This window comes from Callionymus lyra, chromosome 9 (assembly GCF_982586985.1).
Source record: "Callionymus lyra chromosome 9, fCalLyr1.hap1.1, whole genome shotgun sequence".
Classification (NCBI taxonomy): Eukaryota; Metazoa; Chordata; class Actinopteri; order Syngnathiformes; family Callionymidae; genus Callionymus; species Callionymus lyra.
Window position 1 is genome coordinate 7,595,725 of NC_141826.1, and position 13,086 is coordinate 7,608,810.

The 13,086-nt window shown below is 38.5% G+C and overlaps 1 protein-coding gene across 2 annotated transcripts in view; it reads left to right on the forward strand.

Annotated features, from left to right (window-relative positions):
• The window catches only part of enox2 (ecto-NOX disulfide-thiol exchanger 2), a 161,279-nt gene that overhangs the window by 118,683 nt on the left and 29,510 nt on the right, over positions 1-13,086 (forward strand). For both annotated transcript variants that reach the window (XM_087799682.1, XM_087799683.1), the window contains 3 exons: positions 1,610-1,816; positions 7,235-7,468; positions 9,526-9,738. In XM_087799682.1, coding sequence (XP_087655808.1) covers positions 1,610-1,816; positions 7,235-7,468; positions 9,526-9,738 — 654 coding nt within the window. The remainder of the gene's footprint in view (positions 1-1,609; positions 1,817-7,234; positions 7,469-9,525; positions 9,739-13,086) is intronic.

A 13,086-nucleotide genomic window follows, 5' to 3' on the forward strand; every position in this document is an offset into this window, starting at 1 on the left:
AAGATCGGCCCTCTTTTGTGCAGATTACAAATACAAACACACAGAGGGAAAGGCTTTATCTTAGCATGGATCACAAGTGATCACTTGAGACACGAGTGGATATGCATAACCGCCCACAGGTTGGTAGATCATGTAAGATGCATATTAATGCAAGTTGAAGCATCGCATCTGGTCTTCTCTCCCTCGTCCTTATCAGCTACGATCATACGGCTTCTGCTTAGAAGACAAGCATTTATAAAGTATGAGATGTGTTAATTTGGGAACACGTTTTGATTTAATTACACCATAAAAAATCCTATGAACCATGCAGCTTTTACAATAGTGCAGCTAATTTTTTAAAATAAATTATGAGCTAACAGCCTCCAGGAGGCGCTCATTTACCTAAGAAAAGAAAAAGATAGTTTGATTTTCTTTTGAACTGTGATATTGTGCATCATGTACAGTATAAAAAACACACAGAGACATTTAAAGTAAATGGCGATCGATCTGGCTGTTGTAAGAGACTGCAGCGTAAAGAAATGACTCATTGCAAAACGACAACAGAAGATTTTATATCACAAACTGGTTGGCTGGTTGTTGCTTTTTTAATCTAGGCTACTTACTTCTGTGTTTAAACCTTTGTTTTAAGTATTTAAATACAATTCAATAAAATGTCTATTTCTGTTTAATATATTTTTGTTTATATATTATATATCTCATCACAACATGGATATCTGTGGATTATAGACAGTTGCAGCCAATATATGTAGTAGATATTTTTCAATTGAACTTCAGTTGTTTAGGCTCATTTCGGGGTTGGAAATTAACATAGCTTTAAAAGCTGCAGGAGTCGACTGTATCCTCTCATCCTTGATCATCCCCCGGGATCTCCCAGGGTATCATTGTTCCTTTAGCTGCGGAGGACGTAATGAATATCGATGATTAATAATATACTTTTGCACTTTTGTGAATCCATTTTGAAATAGTTTACTTTCAATAAGACAGATGAAATAGTGCATGATATTCAATCTGGATGTGTCAGCGTATTTCATGAAATAGATTTAAATCTCAGCCCTTTTCATGCAACCTTCATGGCCATAGAGTGGATCCAAACCATCTTTATGCATGGCAAGAATCAAGCATTCAAACAGATGAATGTTGACTGATCTAATCCCCGGTAGATCGGGCCTCTCACCCATGATGAATGTGATTAGCGGCGTCTGTGAGGAGCGAGCGGCTAATCAGTGTAATGTCGAGGATGTGGAGTTTCTGCTCGTCTGCTGGGATGAGTTCTGCCCTGCTGGTGTGTATATCTGGTGAACAACTGATGCTCACGGAGACGGATCAGTTGAAGGTTTTTAATGTGATGTTTTGAAAATGGAAGGCTGCTCTAGTGCACTTCAGATGATGTGATGTGCAGATTAGATTTAAACGAATGACTCTGATCTTTCAAATCTTCTTTGTTTGTTAAATTAAAATCAAAATTGACCTACAAAAGTTCTATCTTAGGTACCTTTTTTTTCTTGACACACAATGCCTTGCTCCTTAGGCTTTATGATGTGCCCTGTCTATTGTCATTATCTCTCCAACTGTTGCTTACAATTATTTGTTTCGACATTCCTCTCCACAGACCTTCCGCCTCCTGCCACGAGGGACCGACCCCCCGGTTGCAAGACCGTTTTCGTCGGCGGTCTGCCGGAAAACGCCAACGAGCAGTTGATAATGGAGATCTTCGGGCAGTGCGGCGATATCACCGCCATCCGCAAAAGCAAGAAGAACTTCTGTCACATCCGATTCGCCGAAGAGTTCACCGTCGACAAAGCTCTTTTTCTGTCTGGTAAGTTCGACCCTTTCGGTCTGACTTTGACGAGTATGTATGTGACAAGACGCTCCACTTCAACTATAATTATGCGTCTCTGTGAAGATATGATTTCACGTTTGTGGCTCTTTAGTGCAAGAGCACTCAAGAAGCATTTTCAGTATATAGAAGGCAGCGTGTTCCCCTCTTGTAAGTATCGCCTTTAATGGTATAGCTCGGTCCTAATGGAAGCTTTTTTTTTTACATAATGGATACGTGCCAAGTGAGCATTATACGGGATTTTAGAAATATGCGTCTTTGACAAAAAAGGCATTCAAGGCTTTATTTTATATTTGGTATGCATGCAGAGGAACCAAAGATCCAAAATAACAACGAATTGTTACCCCTTGTTCGAGTGCACATGTGCACAGTGGCCAACTTGATGTGACCTGTGGGATGGTTGGTTCAAAACCAAAGTGGATGAATGTTCATGTTGATACTGTGACCTAAAAAGATGCCTGTGTTTAAGATAAGATAAGCAGCGGAGATTATGTAGCTGTTCGGCGACTTCCTGAAAATAACAATAGTTTCAGCCTCCAAGAAAAGAAAAGAACAATATCGGACTCGTACTTCCAGATATATACAGCCAAAGTTTCCTTTTTCTTTGTGTTCTGTCACTGAGTACAAGTATGATTGCTTTAGAGCAGACCTGGGCAAAATACGGCCCAAGCAATTTATTCTCGCCTGCGGTTCCTTCGCCACATTGTGACAGACAATTTACTTTAGATGTCATTAGTAACAATTTAAACTTGCCATGAACTCGGGAGAAGGCTATAATTATCCAACCTAACTTATTAACGGTGCACACAGAACTGCAACCTCCCATGATGCACCCTGCCCAGCGAGCTGTGGACCATCTCCTCAAATAACATAATGATGATTGTAGTGAGCTGTTGTGAACTGCAGTCAAAGAGCACAAGTATGTGTGTCTTTTCCACACTACCACAGACAAGTGACTTTATTTAAACAGCAGTTCCAGCTGGAACTCAAAGATGGAACGTGGTGGGACAGACTTATTCTCCCACCTCACTAAGTTATTGTGCACACCAGACATACACAAACTGTCATCTCCCATAATGCACGCCTGCCCAATAGCGAAAGCCTGTTCTGGAACTCCGGTGGGTTTAAAAGTTTAAGTTTAAGTTTAGAAGTTTAAGTTTAAGTTTAGTTTCCTTACAATAATAATTTTACAGTCAAGACATGCGAATGATGTGATCGTTCATTTGTCACAAGAAGCCTTCAACAATGTCCGGTCACTCTTAAAAAAAAGGTAGATGCCAAATTCAGGTTTTCAAATAAAATTGGACTACACGTATTTATTTGCCGAAGTCGGAGGTAAAGCCGTGTGTTTAGTTTGCGGGGAGAGGATCGCTGTGTGTATTTTGTTTACCCTTGCTTTGGGAAATTTCATTTCATTAATTAAAAACATTAAATCAAACGTTTTTTGTAAGACAACCTCCTTTTTTTCATTGTTTGATGATAACTTATAAACAGCCTACTCTTACCAGCTTGTCCAAATAATGCCATTTATAGCTTTTTTAATATGAACAATTGCAACTAATATTGTAATTTCATGGGTGATTGAGCATCGACGAGTGACATAGTAAATATGTACCATTTTAATTTTTGTATAAGGTAGTCCATCTTTAAATAATGTGTCTGTTTTAATTGATTGGCAGGCCAATGAAGGGTTCCCAGGATATTAAAAAACAGGATAACCAACATAAAAAAAAAATGTTGCTTTACCTTTTCGTATGTGTTGTTACTTCCTGTGATGCACACTGTAGCAGAGCAGTGCGTCGACACGTACACAAGCAGTCAGGAGGAGGACGGAGCCTTTAATGCTCATTTACTAAATGTTGTTTCGAAAAATTAATAGAAAAAGAGACAAAATGAGGAATCTTTCCTGGCATCTTATCAACAAACCTGTGAGTGCGCTACGTTCAGTGCTTTTTGAATGGCTACTGTGCTTTTAAAACCCAATTAAATTTAGGACAAAAAAAACACTTTGAGAATAAAACTCATTTAACTTAATTTACAAGCCAGATAGGAAGTAAACATTCTAAACTTGGAAATATTTAATTTATTATTTTTGTATTTTAATGTTCAATAAAATACTAATCTTGATGTCAATATAAATAAATCAATTAAAAATTAATGAACTCCTGAAAAACAAATGTACGCCTACAGCGTGTTCTCTGTGAACAACAAGTACTGGTAGTGAGTTCCTCCTGTGAGTAGCTGAGGTCCATCTATTAGCAATATGGCACAGCTTTGTAGTTTTCCATAAATAATAGCCCTTTATATACACACTCGCTCACTCATCGTCAAACACAGCAGCCTCGGTGCACCGAGATCTCTTCATATGAAATATTGAAGTAGCGGCCGATTGGAGCCTGAAGCGAAGAAGGTGGACTGAAGTAGGAACCCTCGGTCTCATGGCTGGTGCTTTTCGTGTTTGCTCAGACATCCACCTCAGCTGCCGTCTCCTGTGATGAGAAGTGAATTCCTCCCAGCCACACCGGACGTCATTAGTGTTCGCGGGCAACATATGAAACGAGTCGTGCGCCGAACACCACACCAAACTAGCGGATCACAAGCAAATAATCCAGGGAACGGGCAATGTTTCGCTTAATAGCTGCGTCCATGTCATTGGTTTGAATTGAGTCAAGCGGGAGGAGGGAGCGAGCAAAGAGGAGGGTAATGAGGGGCACTGGGATCTGTCAGTGTCAGTGGACGGGTAATTGGCCTCACCAAATCTCCTGTGTAATGACAAACAGCTACTAGCTTCCTTCAATAAAATCTGACACTGCCTCTACATCTTCTAAAATAAAGGCATTTAGTCAATAAAAAAAAAAAAAGAATAAAATAGTGGCTTGTGTCTGTGTATACATGGCAGAGGCGGGAAATAATGCATCCCCAAATAATAACGCGGAGAGCAATATCACTCCTGTTTGTAAATCTGCCGAACAACTTAAATGAGGTTCATTTCCTCCGGCTGGTTATTCATTTGCATATGAAGTATTTTGTTTACTGGATTAAATTGTTTTCTATAATCATGTATTTTTTTTGTTTACATTTTAAGGGAAGCTTTTCCATTTCCAAGACAATCAGTTATTAATATTCATGTTTTCTTTGTCCGCCTAATCATCATGGATGGTTTTGGTTTGGGGGAACATTTATTTTTCTGTTGTTCATTCTTATGTTTATTTGGAAAACTAAAATCTTTATTTTTTCTCCGAGGAAAATGTTTTGCTTGATTATTTTAGCAGGAAAAAAAATCACATTGACCCAAAAATAAGACGACACATAAGATTACAATCTACATGAATCATTTTGCCCTCACGTCGGATCTTGCTGTTGTAATTAAACAAACCCTTAGGCCATTTCTTGAGCTTGTACTTGAATATTACGGAGATAATATCGTCTGTGTTCTTTTCTTCTCTGCCCAGTATGAACAGTTATTGGGGAGCATTCCAGCATTATGTCTCTGAAATTTTACAGTAGTGTTGTACGGATCTGTTGCATCAAATGTCAAAAGATAACTGCAGAACTTCACTGACTGTTGTCTTTTACAGAGAAGTTTAAGGTTTTGGGGAAGGAACTTGTTTCCAAGAGTCACAGGATTGTCAAGATGATTGGTCTAATAGTGACAGGTTGATGAAGCTATAAAAATATACTATTCTACTGAAAACTCACATCATTTTTAAACTGAGGGCGCCCCCTACTGACTACTTGTTTCATGAAGCTTCAATCCTATTTGTAGGGTGGTAGCGGCTGGGTAGCAGACGACCATGGTGCAGGGGTAGTTGGTTGAACTCCCAATGAGGTTAGGAAGGATCTTACATCTGCAATACATACACTACTAAGTAATGTATTTTACAGTTTTACGTTTTAATTGAACTGAATGATCTGAACTCGGAATCAACGAATACATCACTACTGACATCATAAAATGGTTTTCTGTGTGCATATTGTAGGGCGTGGAGGGTGGGTGAAGTAAAGAGTGTAGATCAGGTCCACAAGAGAAGATACATGCAGTATTGTATCCACGTTCTCTCCCAATACATTACAAAATATACACCAATAACAGTTGCATCACAGAAGGTGAAAAGTCCTCTGCACATGCTCAGGAGTTATGGATGTAAAAAGTTGCGTCTGGTGCCTGTACGTAGGTATTGCAGCCCATGCATGAGTGTTACAATATGTGGTCTTGAACTTTTGTTGGCTATGATTTGATTATGTGGGGGAAAAGGGCTTATCTGTCGAACTCTGTACGCCTCGTGTTCAAATACAAAACCACTGGAAGCTCCTTAATTTCTCTTAATCATTTCCTACCACCTATTCCTTAGAAGAGTCGTCGAGTCTGTCCCGGTAGTTTAGGGCGAGTGTGACCTGAAGATGAATGGATGTAAAAAAAACATTCACGTAGTCATTCGCACCTCAGAATTCTAACTTAACCTTCCATTTTTTCCGACTCTTTGAAAGAAACTGGAGTGCACAAGAATAGGTAGTAAATACAAACTCCACAGAAATTGCTTTGAAGCAGTAGAGCCAACCATGACGCCATCATGCATCCATATTTCTACTTACAATGTGGTTTCACTACATTTTAAGAACATCTATTGATTAGATTGTCGGTAACACTGCTGTTTATTAAACAGCTTTTTTTTTTTTTATCAGAGCCTCTTGTAACCTTCTTTGGCAACCGTGCAAAGCATAGTTTGGCACCAAAGCAATATGGAAGTTGACTTTTTGCACCTTCTTTTTTTTTTGCTTTTAATTTCCCTGAAGGCAGCACAGTTATATAACCATGTGTCGCTGGATTGCCACTGCAATGTATGTTATTTGTCATGAGTTATTTTGCCAACATACAGACGCACTGATAAATGCTAGTGAAAACATAAGTCACATTAAAAAAAACTGACTACTACCTCCTTGGCACAGCCCATAAATCATTCATTTCATAAATGGGCTTTTTCTTTTATTTCTGCAGCAAAAAGGTTTTGTCTATTTTACTCATTACACGTAGAAGTACAATAAAATGGTCCTATGATAAATGATGAACATTAATAACTAGAATAGGGTGATTTGTTCTTGGGCCACTGTGTGTGTTCCCCTCATCAGTGTCTTGTCAAAAACTACAACATGTATCCTCTATGTGTTAATTAACAAAGAAAAAAAGCATAAAATATGTGGACGTTTTAATGCTGCCGGAATTACAAAGCACACTGTGAAGAGAACATCAAACTGTCGGAGCAGACTGATTACCTTGTTCTAATTGGTGGCTCCCCCACTGTCCCATCTGCTTCCCCATTAAAATATACTCTTTGTTATCAGCCAACCCATCCACTTCACATTTCCACGTTTAATCTCCCCTTGCCATCGTGTCTCTAGGTTATCGCATCAGACTGGGCTCCAGCACGGACAAAAAGGACAGCGGCCGTCTCCACGTGGACTTCGCTCAGGCCAGGGACGACCTGTACGAGTGGGAATGTCACCAGCGCATGTTGGCCAGAGAAGAGCGGCACCGACGCAAGATAGAGGAGGATCGCTTCAGGCCCCCGTCGCCTCCTCCCATCGTCCACTACTCGGATCACGAGTGCAGCCAACTGGGAGACAAAATTAAAGGTTTGTGGGAGAGTGTGCTGGTACTCATTCATGAGGGCTTGTTAGATGGAGCCACTGGGGAATTAAAACTGTGATCATATACTGTGTCTCAAGAGAAAAACTACAGAGCCTTGCAGAGTAATACTATAAAGCCTTGTAAAATTACAGAACCTTGCGGAGTTATACAACATAACTTCTAGGTGTGGTGGTGCATCGGGGAGTAATACTATGAACCTTTACAGAGTAATACTATGGAACCTTGCAGAGAAATACTACATAGTGGGAATAATATTATGAAGCCTCAAGGAGTATTACTATACATAAATAAAGTAAAGGTTATTTGTAAAGCGACTTTCTAGACCAGGGTTACAAAGCGCTTTAACAATCAAAACAATATACAGCTAAAATACATGCTTTAAAAGACACATAAGAAAAACACAGGAGTTCCAGGAATTCTAGGAAACACCTAAATAAGAATGTCTTAAGATGTTTCTTGAAGGAGTCAGTAGATCCATCAAGCACAGAGAGAGAGGAAGATCATTCCAAAGCTTAGGAGCAACAGCCTGGAAGGATTTCTCTCCTCTGGTCCTGAACTGTGTGCACAGAACCATCAGTAGATTCTAAACCACAGACCTCAGAGCCCGAGGTGGGGTGTAAGGCTGGATCAGATCACTGATGTAAGGAGGAGCCTGACAATGAATAAATCTGAAAGTAAGAACCAGAATTTCAAAATTGGTCCTGAAAGAAACTGCCAGCAAGTGACATGATTTAAGGATCGGGGAAATGTGAGTTCTTCTACTAGAGCGGCTCAGAATTCTCATTGCAGAGTTTTGTATTAACTGCAGGCGAGACAGATCCTTCTTGTTTAGACATCAAAATAAACTGTTACAATAGTCTAAACGAGAAGATACAAATGCATGGATTACAAGCTCCAGATCGTGTAATCATTTTCCTATTACATATAATATTATACATTATAATATTTCATTCCATTACATATTATATAACCTCATGATTTGACTGTTCCTTGTGCAGTAATACTACAAATTCGGAGACAACCGAAAGGTACATCTCTCAGGGGAACTAGTATGAAGAAGTGTGAGATTACAGAAGAGCTAGAACTTGAGGTGCTCTCCTCACAGGTCATCATTCGTCAATTTACACCGAGCACTTGCTCACGATTTTTTTTCCTTCTCCTCTTCTCCCTTCTTCACGCTCTTGTCTTCCTTCCTCTCAATCGGTTTTGCAAGAGCAACCTTGTCTCTCTAATAAGCAGCGCCACTTCCAGGTCTTGGTCACAGGTTACAAAGTGGTTGTAACTTCCTGACACTCCACCATCTGCGTTACACTTTTTATAGTTTCACTGTTGTGGCCTGGAGTCTATAGAGATGATTATTTTTGGGACTGTTTTGGTCGAATCACTGTTCCGAGCAGCCGCTCAATCGTATAGGAAAGATGGATGCTGCCAATTTGTTTCACAGCCAGAGATTCTGAACAGCAGCTCCTGATTCTGTTGCACAAAATGAGACACAATAAATGCCTCAATTTTATTGATGATAAAGGAATATGTGGCTGCATGTTCAATGACATCGATGTGAAGGTTTTTTTTTTTTTTATCCTTTTAATAAATGTGTTATTTTTCTTTTAATTAAAGTAGTCATTTCATACAAATGAACACAAACATGTCAACAAGCTCAAGGACAAGAGTCTATAAGACCATATAAGATCAAATTTAAATCATGTGACCTTTCTTCTAGTATCTATTTCCTGAGTTTTCCTTTTAAAATGAATCAATCCTTGAAGTTTTCAGATGGCAAAAACAATAAACCACAGGAAGACAACAACAGACACAGTACAGTGAATGGATTCCGATTTTTTTTTTTTTTTTTACAGAATTAACAAATAATCTGATAATGTTACAGTATGTAATGAGGACGTTTAGGCAGAATGGGGCCACATGCATTCATTTACCTGTAATCATTTATTTTTTGCCAAATTTGTTGATTTTTGGTTGCCCCAAAAACATTCTTGCTTTTTTTGTGTAGATCTGCTCACTGTAATTTGTGTCTTTTTGTCAGATGATGCAAAGTTCGCCGAGGCCGTGCGGGTGCTCTCGACCTGGCTCGAGAGGGGCGAAGTGAACCGTAGAAACGCCAACAACTTCTACTCCATGATCCAGTCCTCGAACAGCCACATCCGCCGGCTGATGAGCGAGAAGAGTCAACACGAGAAGGAGATGGAGGAAGCCAAAGAGAAGTTTAAGAACGCTCTGTCTGGAATACTGGCCCAATGTGAGTCTTGACCCCGACACATTCTAGCGGCTTTACGTTTACGAAGGTCGTGTTTGAGTTTTATAAATGTTAATCAAGGATGTGGATGCCGCCATATTCTGGTGTAAGTTTTTATTTGTACACACACAATGAAAGAAAAGTCATGTCTGTCTGTGGTGTCGACAATCCAGAACAAGTAAGTACAAATCTCAGTTTTTGTCAACAGTAACCTATAATAACTTACTGGGTACTTAGATTTAAGATAAGGTAAGGTTTCTTTTGCTCTTTACTTTGTTTTTCTTCAACTTATCTAAGAGCGTTCTAATTAAATGCAGCTGCTTATAAAACTATCGAAAATCATTATTGTCAGGAGATGAAGTTGAGTTGTCACCTTGACCATTTGCCACTTCTACTTTAATTGCAAAGAAAAATGATGATTATTATAATACAGCGTCCTCTTAGTTGACAGCAAATTGAAGCAGCAATTAGAGATACTATGTTTAGAGTGTTTCATCTTTACATAAGATAATCCATGATCATTTCCTACAGCCTAAAGTTTTCTTGGATCCAATACTGTTAGTATTATAAGTCTAAAAATATACTGTGGTACCTTCCAAAAAAGTTGTTCATTTAACATTAATGACACCATTTATGAAACTCAAACTCAAAATAAATTTCAATTTTCACAGCTTATTTGATCACGAGACAATATTGTCTTTTAATTTCTGCGGTCTTTGTTGTTCATTTTCTCAAAAATCGACACGCTTAAATTAATTTGTTGTGTTTTTGTCACTTGCTGCCACTTGTGAGATCAGATTGACAATTAAGTCCCAAATTAAGTTAGAATTGCTACTGGAAAATCAGGACATAATCGCATTCGGAACGTAATCGCAACAAGCTCAGTTAGAAAGATTTAAAATACTTAACATCTAAATTTCTTTCTTAAAGAATAATGAATATATTTAGGTGAATTTAGTGTGCACAAACATGGACAAGTTGAATTGTTTTGGCAATTTTTATGATTTATTTTTATAACCTTCACTCAACTCTTTTTTTCTGACTCAACATGAAGAAATTCCTGACTTTTCCAAATAATTTTTACCACAAGGTGTCTTCCATTTAGAAATAGACTGATTGAAGCTTCATGAAGCAAAGTCCTATTTTAAGGTATTTTAAGAGACCATCAATTGAGGGATGCTCGTCTAGATAAGAACCCCCAAATCCAGAGTAGGCGCTCATTATTCCTGTTGCCAGACACAATCCAATTCCACTAGCGGTGGATGAAAAAATTACGATTAAATTCTAAGGTAGCGCTTTATATCGGCTAGAATTGTTTTTGACAATCCTCTGCTGTGTTTTCACATCATTATTCAAAATACATGCAGCAGAGAGAGCTGCAGCCGAACCGAGGAAACAAAGAATTGCACCCCAGCTACGTCATCTTTCATGTCACACGTGTACCGCATTGTTTAGATACATGAACCGCAAACATCGTTAGGTTACAGGGCATATGTACATACATTTTGATCTCATTTGATCGCCAAAGGGAAAGTATACAGGCCCTGCTGCTGCTGGTCTGCAGCCCTGCCTCAGGCCCTTGAGATATCCCAGCACATGCATATTCATCACAAGATAAACAGCCTTGAAACCAGAAATCCAGCATTTGATTACCCTTATTGTTTATCGGGTGAATAAATTAATAGAAGCGCAAATGTGGTGAGTTACTCTGTGAGAAAGGGCACTTTTTTTTAGCAGTCCACTTCCCACATGGACATATTCCTTTCCATGGCTTTCTTTTGGAGAAAAGAAAGGGTTTTGACTCCTTGAAACCTCTGTGTACCCTGCTTTTTTTTATTAAAAGTGACACTTTAAAGGGTCAAGTCAGTGGAAAATGAGTGTTTTTAATTTATGAATTCCAATTTTCCTTCCAACTTAAAATTGAGAGGTCAGCCTTTCAAAATCCTAAATCGAAATGAATCGCTCTTCAAGCAATTCCTTATCAGATCATGACAGCTGCGATGACCAAATTATCCCTTTAGTCCAACAGAGCTCTTTCGTTTAAAAAAAAAACATCACCTCGGTCTGAATATAAGAGAGACATTTTTAAATCTAAATGAAAGATGCGAGTTGACATCAGCTGCCAGGAAACGTTCGCTCCACAATTTGTGGTTTATTCTGTGTTTGTGGAGCTCATAAACCTCTGGATGTAATTTTGCTATACTTGGAGATAAATCATGTGTATGTTTAAACTGTAGGCAGAATAATTTTTTGCTTCAATAAAATGACATCACACGATCAATGGGACTAGCACTAGCTGTGTTGTTGCTAATTATCATTAGCATACATGTTACAAGCAGACAATACTTTTAGCAATACAGGTTAAACAGATAAAATAGGTACAATTTTCTTTCCGAAATCAACAAAAGCAATGAAGAATGTTCTTAACATAAGACAAATAAAGATAAACACTTGCATGTCCAGTAGATGCAGTGAAGAGAGAAGGTTTAAATTAACTACTGGGTTTTATTAAAGATACATTCCTAGCGGATATCTCAGCAGAGATGATGACGGAAGTAACAGACCCACCACATGGACACAACATGAAACAGCGTTCAGAGACGAACAGATGATGAAGAATTTAACGTCAGACTTCAAATATATAGTAATGCAGAGCAGCTCGCATCAATCAACGCATCCCTGAAGCGAGAGAGATCCTTAAAATCTTTCAGTCGTAATAATTCTCTTTAAGGCATCATCCAACGTTCATATCCTTGTGTTAGTAAAGGATCATTAACCAGCTCCTCTGTTTCTGCTGGAGATTAAAGGTGTGCATAAGGGATGGCTGTTAAAGGATCTTCAATAACAAATCAAGTCAATATTTTATTATCATGATTCCATTAAACAGATGTCAGTGCGGTTATTCATATATTCTTCATTTTAATAACATCTAAACATGATATCTCTGGTCTGTTATGTTGTAAATGTTCGCGGCCAAACATCTACGAGGCATATTGTCCAAGTCAAGTGGGTTTTTAAGCCTTGTATAATCGAACAGTAGTTGGTGTTTATTCTTTTGCACCTAAACGGCTACAGTTTGTGTTTTAAATAAATATATATGAATACAATCAAAGATGTCACTCACACACTACCTTTCATTTCTACTTTACACCATTATATTTAGATTCTACAATACGTAAACAAACTTCCACCTGTAAAGACATTTTATCCTCGCATCATTTATTGACCCACCTAGCTCTTCCACTTTAAAAAAAAAAACATTATTGTCTTCACCCCTGACACCACTCGATGAAAAATAATTCAGTCTTGTCACAACATAAAGCAAATGTACCTGAATGAAGAGAGCTTATT